Source organism: Mercenaria mercenaria, chromosome 3, assembly GCF_021730395.1.
Source record: "Mercenaria mercenaria strain notata chromosome 3, MADL_Memer_1, whole genome shotgun sequence".
Classification (NCBI taxonomy): Eukaryota; Metazoa; Mollusca; class Bivalvia; order Venerida; family Veneridae; genus Mercenaria; species Mercenaria mercenaria.
Window position 1 is genome coordinate 47,963,173 of NC_069363.1, and position 23,312 is coordinate 47,986,484.

A 23,312-nucleotide genomic window follows, 5' to 3' on the forward strand; every position below is an offset into this window, starting at 1 on the left:
ATTTTCATTTATTATAATAGATCATGTAAGCGACACATTGTGTCATAATGGGGAACATTTGTGTGCCGTACTAAGATAATCAATCAATCAATGCATATAAAAGTTATGGAGCAGAAACAATATTACTTGACCTTTAGAAGTGACCTTGACCTTTGACCGATATTCATGGGTCATGTGCTTGACACATAGTGTATGGGGAACATTCTGTGTAGCAATGAATCATCCTTCAATGCATTTAAAAGTTATGGAGCAGAAAACTTTGTACTTGACCTTCTATGGTAACTTTGACCTCTGATTGATAGGCATTGGTCATGCAAGCAACATATCATCTGGCTATGGGGAACAAGTGTGTGAGTGTATATAAAACTGCTTCAAGGCATTAAGAAGCTTAGGAACAAAAACTATTTTACTTTAATTTCAAAAGTGACCTTGCACTTTGACCAACAAGCATGGGTCATGTATGCGACATATTGTCATGTAACAAGGAACATTTGCTTGTAGTGGTACGTAAATCCTTCATTTCGGAGTGGAAACAAATTTTTACTAGACTTTAAACATTGACCTTGACCTTTGACCATCAAGCATAGATCATGTGTTAACACACTGTCTCATCATGGGGAACGTTTGTGTATAGCACTAAGATATAATCAATCAATGCGTATAAAAATTAAGGAGCAGAAACAATTTTTACTTGACCTTCAATAGTGACCCTGACCTCTGACATCTACATATTTCCTTCAATTCATATACCAAGTTTTATGAACCTAGCTTGAATACTTTTTGCGTTATTACAGGATCCAGATCTGCGGACGGACGGTCGGACCTCATTCCTATAGTCCCCTTCGGTGTTCCACTGGTTGGGTACTAAAAAGCTTAGCAAGGTCCCCAAAATATGCATTTTCTACTGTAATAAACGTATATATTTCAGGATATCTGATTACCTAACTCACTGTCTGACTGTGCAATATTCTTAATGCCCAATAAAGCAACTGACAAGACAGGATAACTAAACTGGTTACGTTTTCGTTACATGACTAGCAAACTAAATGGCAAGTAATATATCTATTTGTTGAACTATGTGCCAAACCGGATGACTGACAAGCTGACACCAATTGTTATTTCTAAAGAATGAAGAAACAAACCAATACAGTAATTAATCCAAGTCTTGTTTCAAATCTTTCATTTACAGGTTTGCTACCTCTTTTTACGTATAAATATTGCCTTACACGTATGCGTTTGAAATTGCAACTTTTATGGTTATAATACAATAGGATAAACGGCCTTTGCTATCATAAATGGGATACATAATATTCCTACCTGTATAAAGCCTGAAAAAGTTTCCCGAAGTATAATCAAACATTATTGTATCATCGAACATCAATAAAACCATCTACATATTTATATACATTTAAAGACAAAAAAAAAATGTCGATTTTTTTATTAAGGACAAACATGTTTTGTACTTAATATCATGCAATTTGCACAAAAGATAAAAGGTTATGGTAGATTTCTTGGAAGCACAGAGCACCAAAAACACAGCCTCAGAGCCATGCATTTGTAAAGCAGGCTCACAACAAAAAGAAGCTGTAATGGAAAAATATTACAGACGGGTTGCTTCAAAAATCCAACAAGTACACTTACATTTTATGCAAAGTATAGATAGATGGGGAGGAAGGGATAGAAAGGGGGTTGGGGAGGAGTTTGAAGAGGAAAGTAGAAAAAGGATGAATATACAAAGAAAATGCTACGTTCCTTAATCACAGTTACACTACAACGTAAACCACAATAGCGCAGACATTCATGTACCAAACCTAGACACACACACAACCACACCCAACTACTGTTTAGACACACAAGCAAACAAACGCACATATAAGCAGGAAAAAAAAACAACCGTGTACCGCCTTAGGATTCCGGCAGTCAAAATAAAAGGGGGCACGAAACCTAACACATAGTAAAGGGGGAATGGATGCCAAAACAAGGGAGCGCAACAAACAAGACAACATACGCAACACAAAATACAAGACAGACAGAAAACCAGTTGAAAATAGGGGCACTGCCTTGGAACGGTCAGTAACCTATATAAACGAAACTGAGGGTTTAAACGCATTTAGGGCATGCCAACTTCGCACTTACCCTATTTTCAACAAGTTAGAGTTAGACAACACAATGTAAATAAAATCCCCGCTGAGAAAGGCTCTAACATTAGCGAAAAAATACAAGATCATAATAAGTAAAACATAAAATCAAGGTAAATATAAGGTATCATTACACCAATTGTATTGTTCAGGTAACTTCTGCCTTTTGTATAGGCGCACTCTCCGAAGAGGTAGTTTTTCCTTTTTATATGAACTGTGCTCACTAAATACCATTATTTACAAGTGCACACTACGTGTATATGTACAAGTGTCTGGCAGGTGCAGACTAGTTGAACAGACAGATATTCAGATACAAGGGAATCCGGGTACCAGACCCTAGCTCTTTTTTAATAGACCCCTTGGTTCATTATCGTGCCCAGTGTATAGCACCGACACACGCAAGGATTGCCTTGGTTTCTGACCAGTACACCTCTAGTTGGGTGGGAAACACTGGAAAGCGTTTCTGAAAATTCCTGAGGCATCTGTCAGGAATCGAACCCCGGACCTCTAGATTGGAAAGCCAGCGTGCAAACCACTGAGCTAATCCGTCCACCCAGACCCTAGCTCAACATCGTTTCTGAAGTCAGAGCACCAAGAGCCTAACTTTTAAGGGCACGACTAAGAAAGCTGCAAGACAAAATTCCACTCCCTCATTCCGTTTCATGTAGGATTTAGGGGAAAAGCATCATGGGAGCGGTGGTCTAGTGGATAAGGTGTCGGCCGCTTAATCCAGGGGTCATGGGTTCGAGCCCCACTGTGGTCACGACCATAACTTCTCATATGACACCAGTACTGGTTTTTCCAGGAAGCGGACTCGAAAGAGGTTACAATAAGCTTGATGCTTTCATCACAATCGAGCTAAAACAAATTATTATAAACTAAAAGCGTCATGGAGTTTTACGCTTTATTATTCATCGCACCATCAAATAGGAAAGCGTAGCGATTAACTGTAGATGGATCAATCCAAATATGCACTGTGCTTAACCATTTTCGCATCGTATAGAAGTCGCAACTTGACCGCGATGGTTGACCTTAGGCTGATTATTCATATCGATTATTTCATTATAGAAATCAAGGGTGCTTAGGGTAGCCGTGTATTTTTATATGGAATTTGTTTGTATACAGTGCAGTATCAACGTATGTATACTTACATTTGATCAGTTAAAACCTTTCAATACAATAATTTATATTTACACAAATTTATATTTCTTTTTTCTCGTGCAGCTCGTTTTTTACGTACACTCCTTTTCAATAATAGGTTGTGCCTCATTATGTATTATAATGCAAAGGTCAACCATCGGGGTCAAGTTGCGTCCACTATATCCTCTTTTAATAAACACATTTTACAACTATCTGATTAGAATAAGGACTACGTTGAATTTTCCGAATATTATAAACTACATCTCCATAGTATTCCGGGTGTGTAAGTCCAAGTTTTAAAAGTGTTTTTAGGTTAGTATCATATCTTTCTAACAGTTCGGACAATCTAGGATGCTAGTGTATCATTTTGCAAACATGTAACTTCGTTTTAATGACTTATTTGTGTAATATATGTAATTATTTTAGAATAGAGGCGAGTACATTATTATCTTTATCATAGTCGGTTTTTTAATTGAGGGCTTTTACAGGTTATACAAATGGAAGTCTGTGACCGAGATTTTTATCTACTGTGGAACCCTTAAATTTAAATGAATATAATAAAGATTTACTTTTTTCATTCTGAAGAAATAAATGTAACAAATTATCTTGATGATTTGGTTAAAGTCCAAACGTGTGTTTTTGTCAAGAGCACATATGTTCAGGCCTAAGAAAACGTGTTTTGATACAGTAATATTTCCAAAATTCAGAATGTTTTAGTTTATTTAAACCTATGACTAAAGACGATGTGCACATTAACACCTTGTTTGGCATTACGATGTATGGTCTTTGCAGACAAATCACTGCTAGAGATCACAAGTAAACAACAGTATATAAACTGAAAGTTTCATTAAAACTTTTCAGTTTATGTTCACCTGAAATCTGATTATTGTCATTACCGTCGGCATAGAAAACCTATGAAACCATGGGTGCACAAAGACCTCTGTTAGTTTCTGATTTTGCAATTAGTCAAAGTAAACCACCTTAATAGGTCACTTGCTTCAGTTGCAAATATTATACTTCATTTTATTTCAACCATTGAATGAAGACCACACATTTTCTTTAAAAGCATTGCACTTTCATTCTAATTTACTGAACAGTGCTGTTTGGAATACATAGGTAGCTTTTCATGTTATTTCAACAAGAGCTCGTAGAACACGAAATGCCCCCATTGATGCATTCAGTAACTGCATAAGGAACAGAAATTATTTGATCACTGTGAACTTGACGTTTGATGTACTGACCTCAAATCAATAATTAAGGGTCATACGTGACCTTCGTATGAAATGTGATCTTAGACCAAAGCATTCTCTAGTTAATTGGCAAAAAAACGTTCTACTGTTCTGGGTCAATGTGATTTTGACCTTTGACCTACTGACAGCACAATCTATAGGGTTCATCTGCTGGTCATGATCAATCTCCCTATCTAGCTTTGTGATCCTAGGCCTAAGCGTTTTCAAGTCATCGTCTGGCAACCGCTTAACAGTTTCAGGTCAATGTTGACCTTGACCTTAGACCTACTGACCTCAGAATCAATAGGGGTAGTTTGCTGGTCATGATCAACCTCTCTATCAAATTTCATGATCCTAGGCCTAAGCATTCTCGAGATATCATCCGGAAACAGTTTAACTGTTCTGAGACACTGTGACCTTTGACAATAATAACCTCAAAATCAATAGAGGTCTTCTGCTGTCATGATCAACCTCCCTATCAACTTTCATGATCCTAGGCGTTCTTGAGAAATCATCCGGAAACAGTTTAACTGTTCCAGGACACTATGACCTTGACCTTTGACCTTAATGACCTCAATATCAATAGCGGTCATCTGCTGGTCATGACCAACATCCCTATTATGTTTCGTGATTCTAGGTCCAAGCGTTCTCAGGTTATCATCCGGAAACAGTTTAACTGTTCCAAGTCACTGTGACCTTGACCTTTGACCTACTGACCTCAAAATCGAAAGGATTAATTTGCAGGCCATGACCAACCTCCCTATCAACTTTTATGGTCCTAGGTCCAAGCGTTCTTGAGTTATCATCCCGAAACCATTTAAATGTTCCGGAACACTGTGACCTTGACCTTTAATCTACTGACTTCATAATCAATAGGGGTCATTTGGTGGTCATGACAAACCTATCTATCAACTTATATTATCCTGGGCCCAAGAATTCTTGAGTTATCATCCGGAAACCGTTTAAGTGTTCGGGGTCACTGTGACCTTGACCTTTAATCTACTGACCTCAAAATCAATAGGGCTCATCTGATGATGATGACAAGCCTCCTTATTAATCTACATGATCCTAGGCCCAAGCGTTCCGGAAACGGATTAGTCTACGGACCGAGCGACATACCAACCGACCGACATCTGCAAAACAATATACTCTACCTTCTTCGATGGGGGCATAATAAAATTGCCAATGAACAAGCTTTAAAATAGCTATGTGAAAGTAGGTAAAACTAAAATTAAGATCAAAATATAAGTGGTTTGCATCCTTTTAGGTAGTGTCCAGTACCAAAAACAAAACATTTTTGACAGATCTTAAAGCAAAGGCAGTCAGAAAACCCTGTTGCTACAAAACAAAAACCTCTCATAAACACTCAGTCAAACGGAGTCTGCTATTATGTTTCTTGGTTACGTTTTATGCTTCCAAAGTATCTTATCACATATTTTCTTCTTATACATAACGCCTGTTCTTAGTTTGTGCTATATGAGTGGTCTATATTCAACACATGGTTACTAGGGTCATAGGTCAAAAATGTGTAAATAAACTTGTCCGTCAATTGACAAAGCTTGTGGCTCTTGATTCTTTCATAAGACAGATCTTTATTAATTCATAATTTTCTCTCGAGTGCTCTTTTATAACAAGAGCGCCGCCAAGCGTGGCAATATACGCCCAAAGGATTACATCAGAGGATTGGAGCAAAATTTAAAGAACTTGACTATTGAAGCCCAAAGGACAGGAACAAGAAAAAGAAGAAATTCCAAAAAAAAATATTTCAAAGTCCACAAAAAAATTCTTACCTGGTAAAGTTATGTCAAAATACATCTAAAAATTGGATGTACCATCCATGTTGTACCACAGAAAAGTGGTCTCGGTTTTCCCTACTGCCAGTAAAAAAGTTTCAAAATAAGCTATTTATAGTAACACAAAAGGGAAGTAATTCAAAAAAAAATATTGTAAGAGAACAAAAAGAGATCTGCCAAAAAACAAGAGCACTGCAATGCATAGCAATATACACAAAGCAAAGTCATATATGTCCTTTGACCCCTAAGCGTTAACTTGACCTTGAACCGAGTCATCCAAAACATGCGCTCTGCACGTCGTCTCAGTGTGGTGAACATTTGTGCCAAGTGTCTTTGAAATCCGTCAAACAGTTCAAGAGTTACAAAGCGGGCACAGCAAAGTCATATATGACCTTTCACTCCTAAGTGTGACCTTGACCTTGAAGCTAGTCATCCGAAACAAGCGCTCTGCACGTCGTCTCAGTGTGGTGAACATTTGTGCCAAGTTTCTTTGAAATCCTTCAAGCAGTTCAAGAGTTACAGAGCGGACACGATACACACTCATATGACCTTTGACCCCTAATTGTGACCTTGACCTTGAAATGAGACATCCAAAACATGCGCTCTGCACGTCGTCTCGGTGTGGTGAACATTTGTGTCAAGTTTCTTTGAAATCCTTCAAGGGGTTCAAGAGCTACAGAGCGGACACGAAATTGCTAACGGATGGACGGACACCGGACCCATAATATAATACGTCCCTTCGGGCGTATAAAAATACTTCATTTGCTAACAGCCTTGGCGAGAACCATTGAGTAAAGAAACAACTTTGATACGCATGTAACGAGGCAAAGCGACAGGCGTTCTGAGAAATAATCTCAAATCATATGAAAATGTTAATTGATGATACGCAAATTAAGTTCTTTGCTTTTGACGATTTAGACAATTTTCTATGAGAATTCAATACCAAGGTTTATATTGTGTTATGTTGAACCGTAATTTTCACACAAACTAATTCGGCACACGTGTGAAAATTTCGTACGAATTCCTCACACATTGCGTGACAAATACGTACGAATATGTCACAAGTAGGTATTGTAAAATTTTCGAACCCCATTTTAACCACCTCTTAGTACCAACAAAATTTTCACAAATATGTAAAGGAATTCGTACGAAATATTCACACATGTGATGAATTCGTGTTTAAAAAGTTCTAGTTTTTGAACCGTCCGTCCGCATTTTTCGTGTACGGTCCATATCTTTGTCATCAATGGATGGATTTTCAAATAACTTGGCATGAATATGTACCACAGTAAGACGACGGGTCGCGCGCAAGACCCAGGTCCGTAGCTCAAAGGTCAAGGTCACACTTAGACGTTAAATGTCATTTTTCATGATAGTGCCTTCGTGTCCGGTCCATATCTTTGTCATCGATGGATGGATTTTCAAATAACTTGGCATGAATGTGTACCACACTAAGACAACGTGTCGCGCGCAAGACCAAGGTCCGTAGCTCAAAGGTCAAGGTCACACTTAGACGTTAAAGGTCATTTTACATGATAGTGCATTCGTGTCCGGTCCATATCTTTGTCATCGATGGATGGATTTTCAAATAACTTGGCATGAATGTGTACCACAGTAAGACGACGTGTCGCGCGCAAGACCCAGGTCCGTAGCTCAAAAGTCAAGGTCGCACTTAGACGTTAAAGGTCATTTTTCATGATAGTACATTGATGGGCATGTCCGGTCCATATCTTTGTCATTCATGCATGGATTTTAAAATTACTGGGCATGAATGTGTACCACAGTAAGACGACGCGTCGCGCGCAAGACCCAGATCCGTAGGTCAAAGGTCCTAAACTCTAACATCGGCCATAACTATTCATTCAAAGTGCCATCGGGGGCATGTGTCATCCTATGGAGACAGCTCTTGTTATTTATGTATTTGTTTAATTATTATTGCAATGTATATAGATTCAATGTCTATTCTAATAAGAGATCCCCTGAAAAATGTCAATAAGTACGCACGAGAAAATCATTATATAAATAGTTTTACATGAATTCCTTCTCCAAAAACATGCTGGAAAAATAAAAAAAAAATGTAGCTCGTCCTGTATTCGAACCAGCACCGTAAGCTTACAAATCATACTTTTAAACCACTAGACCACGCCACAACTTGTATTGGTTTTGCGATATAAGATACTTGTCATATAATGTGTCCACCTGATTCACTATTTCAATGTTATGGGTTAATCCGGTATTAGTAAATAAAGGCCACAGTTATCGCGTTTTGTTAAGGTTTCGATGGAGGCCTTGAGAAACAAAAATCAAACAACACCAAATCATAGAAAGAAAGAGTTGTTTGACATGAAAATTGAACAGCATGTAAAACATGTATATTACTTTACGAAACAAGTGTCAGTATACTGATATAAACATTGAATTCCGGAAAAGGGCTGCCTAAAGGGGCTCCACTTCCGGACAGTTAAACGCCTTTAAAAACTCACCATTTTCAAAGAACTGTTACACATGTTTGTTTTGATGCATTTGCAATAGCGTGTGAGTGGTGAAATTTCGCATAACAAGGTGGAACACAGTTTTCAGCAATTGTTTTTCTTTATTTCTTTACAAATGGCATTCATTTTCAAAGGGAGACAACTGTTCCCGATTATTTTAAGTACAAATGGCATTCATTTTCAAAGGGAAACAACTTTTTCCGATTATTTTAAGTAATCTTTGAGAAAAAGTTGTCTCCCTTTGAAAATGAATGCCATTTGTAAAGAAAAAAAGATAAACAATTGCTGAAAACTATGTTCCACCTTGTTACGTGAAATGTCACCACTCGCACGCTATTGCAAATGCATCAAAACAAACATGTGTAACAGTTCTTTGAAAATGGTGAGTTTTTAAAGGCGTTTAACTGTCCGGAAGTGGAGCCCCTTTAGGCAGCCCTTTTCCGGAATTCAATGTTTATATCAGTATACTGACACTTGTTTCGTAAAGTAATATACATGTTTTACATGCTGTTTAATTTTCATGTCAAACAACTCTTTCTTTCTATGATTTGGTGTTGTTTGATTTTTGTTTCTCAAGGCCTCCATCGAAACCTTAATATGTGTGTGTGTGTTTGTTCGGGTTTAACGTCTTTTTCAACAATTTTTCAGTCATATAAACGACGGTGTCTACTTGTAGCAGTGAGCACAATGCCCAACTTTATAGTGCTGCCTCACTGGAATATCACGCCGTAAGCACGTAGCATGATACCCCACCCAGTCACATTATACTGATACCGGGCTGACCAGTCCTAGCACTATCCTCTTAATGCTAAGCGCCAAGTGAGGAAGCTACTAGTACCATTTTTTTACGTCTTTGGTATGACGCGGCCAACTTCTCCACATGAATCAGAGATGGAGGACGGATGATTCAGACACTCTCCGCGATCCGTAGATCTGCACTCTCCCTACTGAGCTAAGCGGGCGGGCTGCCGGATGTATAGCACCGATACGCGGGGGCTTTCTTTCCTGGGAAAGACCAGTACTTAGCCCCATTGTGTGAAGTCGCCAGTCTCTGATGAGGCTCGGACACAGGAACCTTAGATCCAAAGTCGTGCGCTCTAGCACTGAGATGTCATAACAAGATAGTAGTGCGGCATTTATTATATACCCCGACTCTCAAATCGGCAACATTTCAGCATTCTATTGGCAACGATTCGGCCACGATTCAACATATTCTGCAATGTTACGCAACCTTTTCGTATGATCGAGAAACATTCGGGCCAATTCTGACCTGTTTGCATTCTACCGTGTCGCATACGGCTACTTCATAGATGTTTCGGCGTTTATACCACAACCGTTCGTATGCCACTCCTCGAATACATGCCGAACAAGCCCGATGGCAAGGCTCCGCCCATGTTATTGATTAATGATCCCAAAAGGTTCCCGAAACTAGCAAAATTTTATCGGCAACCCTTCCGCAAAGCATCGGGCTGTAAGTGGACGGCAGGTCTTATTGTTAACATTTTAGCCAAGTCATTCTATAATCCCACTATGTATGGCAAAGTAATGCCCCAGACACCAAAAACACCAAGTTATTTGCAAACCGATCTGTGAATCGTGAAGTAATTGACCGGACACGAAATGCGACGGACAGAAGTACCAGTGTCAAAGGATAATTCTAAAGAATATGTCATTTTACACACTGGCCATAGCTTTATCAGATCAAGTGGTTCCAACGTTGTTTGAACGGTGAATTCTACGCCGATCAGATGGAGAAATATGGCCGATACTACAATTTTCCGGAATTGTAAATATGATTTAAAGGAATTCCTACCCATTAAATAACGAATCAAATGAAAACGATGGGTGCACCTGGAGCACAGATGTGTCTATATTTTAGCACGTGTGTCTATTTAGCTGAGATTTGTGCCGTTTATTCAAACACTTCTGTACAGTCCGGCGGGGGAAGAAGATTTTTGACAGTTTTTGACAATATCGCCTCAAATTTAGTGTTTTTCGGGAGCAAGTAACTGTTAAAACACTTTTTATGTAAAGGGCTACCTCTTAAAACAAAGTGTATGTATTTTCATAGAATTATTCAGGGTTGTTTCTGAACAATCAGCCGAAAACCTAATGCAACGCCGTTTCGAGTGGGTCGCTATGCAACGCAATCAAGTGGATACCGTTCAGTGTCTTACTTGCGAAGTCTTATCCGTCTTAAAAACAGTCATTATTTTCAAAGCCTAACAATGAATAAATTAATTTGGATAGTTTTATATCATCATATTGATCCCGCCATTTCTAATATATTGTACTTTTACATTTTTATGCTCGCTTAACATTCATCATATTTTTGCGGACATTGTCAAACAACATCAACACATAAACATAAAGCAAGGATGAACATCGAACAATATCATTAAGTCAATAATAGAATAGTTCGTAAAAATAAGAACCTGTCCACGGATATTTTTCTCCTCCACGAATGGTACTGAACAGCATGCCAAACTCGGGTTGACTCTTTAAATCAGTATAGTTACAGTTGGTTACTTTTAGTCCCTTAAAACCAATGCATTGCGATTTCATTACTGATTTGTTGTGCATTTAAGCTGTTTATACAAAATAAATACAGTTTGGTCCATGATAAAAGTATTGATCAGTTGTTTGTATATATTTTCATTCATATTCCTGGTGAAACGTTCATTTATTTTCAGAGAGATAAACCACAAAGACCGTTAAAATTGGCCAGGGAAAAGGCAAGATTCTATTTGTCCTCCATAAAACAGAAACGATGTAATAAAACTCTACGGTCGCCGTTTAAAAATCAAAATACAAATGAAATACAGACACCAATGAAAAAAAAAAGTTTTGTTGGAAACAGCTAAATAGTACAAGTGTAACACGTCTCTCTTAGTATTGCTAGTCCGTTTATTTTCTTTCATTGGTGTCTGTATTTTATTTGTTCATTTATACATTGATACCACACCTATTAATATCCGTTCACTTTAGCTGTGTCTATCGCTCGCTAACATTGCCTACTCGTGTATCCTAATACAAAAATTGTTGGAAGAAGGTTCTTGGCATAGGGTGTAAAGACATTCTTGATGATATATGTTCTGTTTATGGGCATAATGAAATATATTTTTCGACAGTTATTCGTTGGTTTAAGAAATTTAAATGTTGGTTAGTTTCAACAGAAGATGAACCACATGGCCGTCAACCGAAAACAGCAACGTCTGCCAAGATGGTTGCTAGAGTGAAAGAAATAGTTGCTACTGATGCAAGATACACCGCTAGACAAATAGCTAGTATGGTTTGCATCTCATAGGAGCAGCTCATACAATTCTGAAACGTAATTTGAAAATGAGAAAGATCTCTGCTAGATGGATTCCCCATCTGTTGACAGATGAGCAGGAAAAGGCACACGTGCAATGCGCAAACTTCTTGCTTAAACAGTTTCCAAATTACAATGCACGATCTTTCGCAAATGTTATCACTGGTGACGAGACATTGGTTCACTTTTTTGAGCCCAAACGAAAGATTCAGAACAAAATATGGGCAACAAAGTCTGGCAAAAGATCATGCATTGCAAAGCGGACCATGAGTGTCAAGAAGGTAATGTATGCCATATTCTTCACAACTCAGGGTCCTGTCATTCAGGCTGCTGTACCTAAAGGCAAATCCGTAAATTCGAAGTTTAACAAGACTAAAGTTCTTCGAAAAATAAAGAAATATTTCAAAACTCGAAGACCCGCAACTGGTTTGGCAAATGTCAGACTGCTACATGAAAACGCGTCATCGCACAAGGCGTCTATTGTACAAGACTTTCTGAAGCAGGAAAAGGTTGTTGTGCTCCCTTCATCACCCTCCTTATTCGCCTGTCCCTGCCCCGTGTGACTTCTTTTTGTTCCCAAGGCGCAAAAATACCTTTCTGGTCGAAACTTTGTGCAGCGCAAACACCTCGGTTCTGCAATATTCCAGTGTCTTTATAGTATACCTAGAAAACACTAGGAAAAAGGCTTCAAGGATTGGATTAGAAGACTGAAATTTTGCAAATTTGTTGAAGGTGAATACTTCCAGGAGATCAATTAAAATTTTCATTGAAATCTGTCAAGGATACATTATATGTGCTCAGATGCATTCATATTTGAACAATCCTCATAAAGAGTCCACCCGCTTTTGGCATGCTGTTCAGTACCATTCGTGGAGGAGATAAATGTCCTTGAACTGGTTCTTGTTTTTACGAACTATTACTATTACTTACTTAATGATATTGTTCGATGTTCACCCTTGCTTTATGTTTTTGCGTTGATGTTTTTGACAAGTCCGCAAAAATATGTTAAATGTTAAGCGAGCATTAAAATGTATTATATATATTTAGTACAAGATATTAGAAACGGCGGGATCATTATAATGATATAAAAGTCACTAAATTTAATCATTGTTAGGCTTTAATGACTGTTTTTAAGACGGATAAGACTTCGCAAGTAAGACAGAACGGTATCCACTTGATTGCGTTGCATAGCGACCCACTCGAAACGGCGTTGCATTAGGTTTACGGCCGATTGTCAAGAAACAACCCTGAATAATTCTATGAAAATACACACGCTTTGTTTTAAGAGGTAGGACTTTACATAAAAAGTGTTTTAACAGTTACTTGTTTCCGATAAACACTATATTCGAGGCGATATTGTCAAAAACTGTCAAAAATCTTCTTCCCTCGCCGGACTGTACAGAAGTGTTTGAATAAACGGCACAAACCTCAGCTTAATAGACACGTGCTAAAATATAGACACATTTGCGCTCCAGGTGCACCTATCGGTTTCATTTGATTCGTTATTTAACGGGTAGAAATTCATTTAAATCATGCTTACAATACCGGAAATTTGTAGTATCGGCCATATTTCTCCATCTGATCGGCGTAAAATTCACCGCTCAAACAACGTTGGAACCACTTGATCTGATAAAGCTATGGCCAGTGTGTTTTACCCCTTGTGATATTGACCTTTGATCCAATGACCCAAAATTCTGCTTGGGTCATCTGCTAAATAATTATGTTCTGTCATCCAGTGAAAAATGAGGCTCTATCAAGCACAGCAAAAACAATATACCGCGCCCCACTCCCCTCCCTCCCCGTTCTGTCTAAGTGTTGTTTGGAATGTGTGAAATTATTGTATGTACAATATTTTTACATATATTCTTTCTTCGAATAGACTCAGTGCTCAGGTAAGTTTTTCTGATCGCTTGATGTCCGGCGTCTGTCGTCTGTCTGTCTGTCAACATTTAGCTTGTGTATGCATAGAGGCTGTATTTTTCAATTAATCTTATGATTATTGGTCAGAATGATAACCTTGATGAAATCGAGGCCGGGTTCGAAAATGGGTCATCTCGGATCAAAAACTAGGTCACTAGGTCAAATCAAAGGAAAACCTTGTGTATGCGATAGAGGCTGTATTTTTCAATTAATCTTCATGAGTATTGGTCAGAATGATAACCTTGATGAAATCTAAGATGAGTTCGAAAATGGGTCATCTCGGGTCAAAAACTAGGTCACTAGGTCAAATCAAAGAAAAACATTGTGTATGCGATAGAGGCTGTATTTTTCAAATGATCTTCATGATTAGTCAGAATGATTGCCTTGATGAAATCTAAGACGAGTTCGAAAATGGGTCATCTCGGGTCAAAAACTAGGTCACTAGGTCAAATCGAAGAAAAACCTTGTGTATGCGATAGAGGCGATATTTTTCAATTAATCTTCATGAATATTGGTCAGAATGATAACCTTGACGAAATCTAGGCCGGTTTCGAAAATGGGTTGTCTCGGGTCAAAAACTAGGACACTAGGTCAAATCAAAGAAAAACCTTGTGTATGCGATAGAGGCGGTATTTTTCAATTGATCTTCATGAATTTTGGTCAGAATGATTACCTTGATGAAATCTAGCCGAGTTCGAAAATGGGTCATCTGGACTAAAAAACTAGGTCACTAGGTCAAATCAAGGAAAAACCTTGTGTATGCGATAGAGGCTATATTTTTCAATTGATCTTCATGAATTTTGGTCAGAATGATAACCTTGATGAAATCTAAGCGGAACTCGAAAATGGGTCATCTAGGATCAAAAACTAGGTCACTAGGTCAAATCAAAGAAAAACCTTGTGTATGAAATAGAGGCTGTATTTTTCAACTGATCTTTATGAAATTTAGCCAGAATGATTACCTTGATAAAATCTAGGCCGATTTCGAAAATGGGTCATCTGGGGTCAAAAACTAGTTCACTAGGTAAAATCGAAGAAAAGCCTTGTGTATGCAATAGAGGATGTACTTTTCAATTGATGTTCATGAAATTTGGTCAGAATGATTGCCTTGATGAAATCTAGGTCGAGTTTGACTATAGGTTATCTGAGATCAAGAACTAGGTCACTAGGTCAAATTAAAGAAACATCTTGTGTATGCGATAGAGACTGTTTTTTTTCAATTGATTTTTATGAAGTTTGGTCAGGATGATTGCCTTAATGAAATCTAGGTCGAATTTGAATATGGGTCATCTGAGGTCAAAAACTAGGTCACTCGGTCAAATCAAAGAAAAATCTTGTGTATGTGATAGAGGCTGTATTTTTCAATTGATCTTCATGAATTTTGGTTAGAATGATTGCCTTTATAAAATCTAGGTCGAGTTTGAACATGGGTCATCTAGAGTCAAAAACTAGGTCATATCTAAGAAAATGCTTCTTTTATCACAAGAAACCAATTTTTTGGTCCAATCTTAATGAAAATTGGTCAGCATATTTGTTTCCATGAAGTCAGTAGGTCAAACATGTTTTACACTGTTATGGTGAGTTTCTTAGGTGAGCGACCTAGGGCCATCTTGGCCCTCTTGTTTGGACTTGTGAAGTATACGTTTCTGCTTTGAGGGGGGGTATAGGTACAGAACTAATTTTTCACAAATGTGTGACATATCCGTACGTATTTGTCACACAACGTGTGAGGAATTCGAAGGTTGCATGAGTTTCATGATTAACAGAATAACAGACGACTGTCTTTTGATAACAGTATTATCAGACTAGGCAGATATGGGTGGAAGAGGATCGGTGAACCTCACTCCTTGTCAATATCAACCTCGATCTGATAAATGATTACCAAAAGACAGTAGCCTGTCCTCTATAAATACGAAAACAAACTTTTATATTGTAGAATTCGTAGTTCATTTACCTGATGACGTACTTTATTAGTTTGAGATAAAAACTTTGAATCAGATCATAAATATATTTTAAAAAATACAAGTTTGCTGTTTGACTCACAAAAAAACTATTAACTGATTTTGGAGATTTTTTGTTTGCATATACACTATTATATTTATTCAACTGAACTTTAGGAAAGCAAGAAGTTTTATACACACTGTTTTACTCATGCAAACAGAAATAAAGTAAGAGTAGTCTCTTCCATGAATACTGTTTAACTGAATGAAAAGAATTACTTTGAATACTGTTTTAATCATACAAACAGGAATAAGGAAAAGTATTCTATTCAATGAATATCGTTTTACTTATATAAACAACTAATTGAATAAGATGTATTTCATTTTAAGAATACTGTTTAGCTCACATAAACAATCGGCTGAATTGAAAGACATATTTCATTCCATGCGTATTGATTTACACATATAAACGAAGGACTGAGTGAGTAGAAATATTTTATTCCCTAAATACTGTTTTACTCTAATAAACAATGGACTGAATGAATAGAAGTAATTTAGACCATAAAAACTGCATTACTCCTATAAATAAAATTAATGTAGAAAAACTGTTTTATTTCATGAACACGGTTTTAGTTTAAACTGTATTTTATTGATATACCATGAACGTAAATCACATACACCCAGTTTATAATCAAAATAATGCGAAAGATCAGAAAACAACATTTCATGAAAAGTAATTCTATTTCTCTCTTATAGACAATAGTTTGAATTTACTAAAGTATTTTATTCCAGAAGTACTATTGTACTTTTATAAACAATGGACTGCATTAAAGTATTTTATTATATAGATATTATTCTAGTCTTAAAACATTGAACTTTTCTCCTATCAACAATATATACGAAAGTCACGAATACTTTCTGAAGAAAGAATTTAATTATAAGAAGCATATTTTATTCCAAAGATTCTGCTTTACTCTTACCAGCAATTTACTAAAGATGTATACGCTTTTATTCTTATAAACCATCATGAATGTAAAAACAAAACATTTTATTACTGTAACATATACACTGTTTTATTCATTATAAATAATGGACTGAATAAGGAGAAGTTTAATATAACATATATACTGCTTAACGTAAAAATTTACAAACAATGAACTGAATAAGTAAAAGTATTTTAATCCATGTATATCGAATTATTCTTATAAACGAGGAACTAAATGCGTAAAACTAATTTATTTAATGTATAGAGTATCATTCTTATATAATAAACAATGAATTGAATGAGTAGAAGTATTTTCATAAATATATACTGTTTCATTCATATATAATAAGGAGACATAAATTATTTCCTTATAAACAACTGATTGGATTAATAGATAAATCACAATATTATGGGCGGCGGTAACCACCAAAATTAGTAAATATATAATCCATTCATAAACAAGTCATTCAGTGCAGTGCATTTCAACGCCGTCTAGTCTAAAACTCCATCCCGTCCAATATAATTGCATTCAACGCATTGTATTTTGAAACCATTTAATGCAAATCTTCATTCCATCCTTCTAAACATGGAACGGTGCATTGAAAAACTTGTTGCGATGCCCCGTAATATGAAATCATCCAACCAAACATGATACAATGCAACTCAATGTGAAGCCGTTTAACCCAACATGAGTACGTGCAGTAAAATGAAATGATTTATTACATCTTGACGCCGTCTAATGCATATTGAAACCGCTTTGTGTAATTAAGAGCGGTGTATTCATATTACGGTGTTTCGAAACACGTTTTTTAATGCATCGTTCCATGTTTAGGTGGATGGAATGAAGTTTTGCATTAAACGGTTTCAAAATACAATGCGTTGAATGCAATTATATTGGACGGGATGGAGTTTTAGACTAGACGGCGTTGAAATTCACTGCACTGAATGACTTGTTTATGAATGGATTGTATATTTACTAATTTTGGCCGTTATCGCCGTCCATACAATATAAATTGTGTACGATTTACTCTTATAAACAATAGACTGAGCCACATATAAAAACTCTTCCAACAAAGCGCTGATTAACGTATTGAATACATTTCATTTTTATAGTATATATTGCGATATAACCAATATTATACAAACTTGTAAACGCAATTAAATGTCCATTGGTGTCGTCATTACATGCTACGATAAATTGTGTAATCATACATTGTAAAGGCATGTCATTTGAGGAGAAAAAGCAAACTTTTGTATAACTAAAGTTTCTATTTATTTCAAAATCAGAAGGACAGCATTCACCATGATATATAGCTGTATGCACTGATTTTTACCCCAGTCGATCTGACATCCTTTCATGTAAAGATACAAACGATGTTATCAGATTGAGAATAAATGGAATCCTTGTTCATTTGTCGTCTGCCTCGACTGCACATAATATAAAGATTTGAGAGATATTACCAAAGCAAGGACACCGCCGAGTCCAGTAAGAAGCAGTGAATACGGAAATAGGGACTGCTCATCCTCACTAGAACGCACAATGTCTGCGACAGTTCCCGCTGGCACTAGAGATAAGATCCCTAAAAATGTATTAGGAATTTGACAATTAACTCACTTTCTAAGTACAATTATTCTGTAAAGCTATTTTAGTAATGTAACGAAAGTCACTTCACCTACTAATAGAATCACAAAATATGTAATATCCAAATGCAAGCGAATCATTCTAAACATTTACGAATGACTTACAAACGTATACTTTCAGTGTGTTGGCACTCTACCTGACTACCTCTGGATTGGTAGGTATACAAAGAAGGGGAATAATCTGCTATTTTAGTGTTGGCAATGTGTATGAGGATCACTAAGCTACAAATTAAAGACTTCTGTATTGCATTTTATCATTTAAATACTAAAATCCTAAAAATGGTGTATTCTAACTGACTTTAAAACATTTACAATAAGGCGCTTCATCAATAGCTTGATTACTTTGAATAATCAGACAAAGCATCTTGGAGAAAAATCAAATTTACTAAAACATTACCTGACAGCAGAGAACAGTATACACTGATTGTGAGCCACTTTAACATTCTTGCACCAGCTGTATTTCTCGTCTTGATAAGGCAAATGACGGAAATCACACATGCTAACAGAGCGATGGTCGTTTGTATTTGCCACGGCCTATATGGGTGATAACCCTCATAACCTGTATTGAAAATACTTTTATGCGACCTGTCGTGCATTATGGACTAAGTATGTACTAGGATTCACTACATATGAATAGAATAAAAAAAAATAATTGAAAAAGTTACAACATTATCAACATACATTACATTACCTTTTAAAGAAAGCAACACCATTTACAGATATAGTTTTGCAAAAGAGTAGATATAGTTGAGCCGCGCCATGAGAAAACCAACATAGTGGGTTTGCGACCAGCATGGATCCAGACCACCCTGCGCATCCGCGCAGTCTGGTCAGGATCCATGCTGTTCGCTAATGGTTTCTTCAATTGCAATAGGCTTTGAAAGCGAACAGCATGGATCCTGACCAGAGTAGAAATGCACCATTATATATAATAGTGGTCTTAGTAACATATTAAATTATTTATCCAGCGATCCCCGAAACAAATGTTTACAACGTTCGTTCAAAAAATCAACATATTTTCACCAGCGTTCATTACAACAATCGTGCAAAATATACATTATTTGTGCAGAGCTTTATGAAATGCGCCGTTACAATAACAATCTGCGAAAACATGTCTGCAAAGACTGTCTTAAACTATACACGTCTTCTTTTTTACTGACATACTTGCTTTTCGTAAATGAACATATGCAGTACAGAAAGATTGTGACTTTATACGTACAAATACGATTTCATTGTTTATTTCAATTAAATGTCAAGATTAAAAAATAAAACTTTCGAAAAATAACTTTGGATTACATGTCATAACATGCTTTACAAACTTAAAACGTTTTTACCTTAACTATCCCGGTATCCGAATTAATAATGACACATTTGATATTAAAACTGAATATGGAAATACAAGCAGATAAATGAGACAGGTAAAACTTCCTGTTACAAAACCACAATACTTTCCATACTAAAAATCATTCTTTAGGATACGTGAAACCTTGTACCTAGGGTTAATTTATTTACTTGCATAATTCATTTTTGGCTGCTGTAATCTACGGTGTTCCGTTAGGGCCAGCGCCTGCTCCCGGTGAGCGCGAAGGTACGACGGTACGATGGCAAAACGCGACAGTACGTTGGTGACAACACGACAGTATGATGGCGAAGCAGGACAGTAGGATGGTGACAGTCCGTCGTACTATCACGCTTCGCCATCGTACTGTCGCGCTTCGCCATCGCACTGTCGCGCTTCACCATCGTAGTGTCACGATCGTACTGTCGCGCTTCGTCATCGTACTGTCGCGCTTCACCATCGTAGTGTCACCATCGTACTGTCGCGCTTCGCCATCGTACTGTCGCACTTCACCATCGTATTGTCGCGCTTCACCATCACACTGTCGCGCTTCACTATCGTAGTGTCACCATCGTACTGTCGCGCTTCGCTACGATGGTGAAGCGCGACAGTGCGATGGCAAAGCGCGATAGTACGATGGCGAAGCGCGACAGTACGATGGTGAAGCGACAGTGCGATGGCGAGCGCGACACTACGATGGTGTAGCGCGATAGTACGATGGCGAAGTGCGACAGTACGATGCAGTGTCACCATCGTACTGTCGCGCTTCGCCATCGTACTGTCGCGCTTCGCCATCGTACCTTCGCACTTCTCAGGGAGCAGGTGCTGGCCCTAACGGAACACCGTAGTAATCGCATGTTTGTTTGTACTTGACCCTTCATTTAGACATTCTGTACAGGTTTGAAGCAAATGACTTTTAAATGTTATTTGTATTGAAAGAAGAAGGTAAGTATAGATACATATACTTCTCAACTGGTCTGCGCCGTCGATAATGTTATTAGTTAATTAATAAGCGTTGTAACAGTCTTAAAATAGATAAGTTGTCGTACGGTTCGTGTTTCAGTGGTTACGCATATTCTACTACATACATTATAAGATTACGAGATTTCCGAATATTCAGTGACATTTTCTCTATCACCAAAATGAAAGATTTAGATTTAATATATGAGCAGAATATCATATCATATCTTAAAGACACAGACCTTTTGATCGTATGACAACAACAACAAAAACGAAATTTTTTAGATATCAAGACATTATTGCTATTTTCTTAAGAAGGCATTGAAACTTAGTTTCTGAAGTTATGAAACATATGAATTACAGATCAAAAGATAAGAAGCGCAACAAATGTATTTGTTTTTAATAAATTAATAAATGTGTCCCTTTTGAACTAAACAACGGGGTACCGGAGGTAAACTGCCTTAATTATTAAGCCTTATATCTATCCACTGTTAAGGTGATGTCACTTTTTATTTTTCCGGGGAATAACAAAAAAACCAAAGAATATTCAGTTCTTTCCAAAAACCGTTATATCATTATTCAACCAAATAGTTTCCTTTGTCTACCAGAAAGGAACAATTCTTATATCTTAATATTGAGATTTGATACCTTTATAACAGACAATAAACTAAAACAATAGACATTCATATGTGACGTCGGCGAGCTCAACAAAGCAATTTCAAGCAAAAATATAAATGTGGAATATAAAGTAAGTTGCACATTACAATATCCGTCCAAGATACTTTCAAAAACAATGCATTTGCAGAATAGAGAGATAAAAATAAGTTTGACAGCTCGCGAAAACTAATGACAAATTTTGACAGGTATATGATGACTCGTGACCTAATTATTTTTTTTTCTGTTATTTCTAACTTCCAGTTTGATTTTCATAAAATGGGTATTCTTTATTGTAGCTTACAACTCATACATGTAAACAATAAAAGAATATATTGTTACCTCACTGTTGTTTTGTCTATCCATTTCTCGTACGAATTCCTATTGTTTCAGTCATTTGTCAGTAATTAGAGCAACTCACAGTGTTGCAATCATACAAAACACATCCCTTATTTTCACATAGATATTGAGGATTTATCTAATTAGCAAATGTATTGGAAACACAATTTCAATACCGACTGTGTATTGTAATAATGCTAAACTATCTCAGTCGTGACGTCTCCTTAAGTACGTATCCTTTTGTAGTGTGTTGGTAAGACAGCAAAAATAGGTATAATACACAAAATTGCTAAAATTCACATAAGAAGGGCCATGAACACTAATATTGTTCCTCCTAACAAAATCAGTCACCAACATTCATTTGCTTACATTCTGCATGCAGTTTTAATAGACTCAAAATATTTATAATTACTCAAACCGATTTCAAGACTCGTTAAATTTATTTCGGTAAACAATGACTGCTAAAAAAAAATAACTAGAATGTGTCTGTAGGACACAGGGTGTGCCCCCCCCCCCCCGGTACATTTGTTACAAATAAGGGGAAATAATTCAAATGTCTGCAGTCTTAATGGGGTATAGCCTCAAAAAATATGAGAAGGATTCATTATTATATACCATATACTTTTTGAGCTATGAGCATCAGAAACAAAATATCCACTATTTTGGCTATTTCATGGGCCATAACTCTGTAATAAATGCTAAAATTCTCAAGAAGAATGCCAAGTGTGCAAGGTCACATTACGATAAAGACATAAGCAAGGTTTCATGAATTTACATTAAATATTTTCTGAGCGAGGCACATAGTTAGGTGAAAATGTGCATTTTTTTACTATATCAGGGGCCGTAACTCTAAAAATAGGGGGGCGGACTCAGATGAAAAATAGTAGGTGCGCAAGTTCATATCATGATAAAGACTCATGCAAGGTTTCATCAATCTATATCAAATACTTTCTTAGCTAGGGGTGTCACAAGGTGAAAATGTGCATTTTAGACTATTTCAGGGGCCATAACTCTAGAAATAGGGCACGCACCCATATCAAAAATAAGAGATACGCAAGTTCATATCATGATAAAGACTCATGCAAGGTTTCATGAATCTATATCAAATACTTTTTGAGCTAGGCGTGTCACAAGGCGAAAATGTGCATTTTTGACTATTTCAGGGGCATAACTCTAAAAACAGGGGGCGGAGCCAGATGAAAAATAGTAGGTGCGCAATTTCATATCATGATAAAGACTCATGCAAGGTTTCATCAATTTATAGCGAATACTTTTTGAGCTGGGCGTGTCACAAGGTGAAAATATGCTTTTTTGACTATTTCAAGGGCCATAACTCTAAAAATAGAGAGCGGAGCCAGATGAAAAATAAAAGGTGCGTAAGTTCATATCATGATAAAGACTCACGCAAGGTGTCATGAATCTATACCAA

General features: G+C 36.9%; 2 protein-coding genes across 2 annotated transcripts in view; both read right to left on the reverse strand.

Annotated features, from left to right (window-relative positions):
• LOC123523507 (uncharacterized) overlaps window positions 1-23,312 on the reverse strand; it is a 116,549-nt gene that overhangs the window by 88,467 nt on the left and 4,770 nt on the right. The gene's annotated exons all lie outside the window — the stretch shown is intronic.
• On the reverse strand, window positions 18,053-19,192 carry LOC123524824 (uncharacterized). Its single transcript, XM_053538396.1, has 2 exons — window positions 18,989-19,192; window positions 18,053-18,530 (listed from the first exon to the last, which is right to left on the reverse strand). Exons 1-2 carry the CDS (start codon window positions 19,185-19,187, stop codon window positions 18,331-18,333), a joined length of 399 nt encoding a protein of 132 aa, XP_053394371.1. The 5' UTR covers window positions 19,188-19,192; the 3' UTR covers window positions 18,053-18,330.

What these genes read in the sequence shown, in the direction of transcription:
- LOC123524824 (XM_053538396.1), bottom strand. Translation starts at nt 19,187, where the DNA reads ATGCACGACAGGTCGCATAAAAGTATTTTCAATACAGGTTATGAGGGT. An exon ending in ATACTGTTCTCTGCTGTCAG is followed by an intron (nt 18,531 to 18,988) that starts GTAATGTTTTAG and finishes ATACATTTTTAG; the next exon opens with GGATCTTATCTCTAGTGCCA.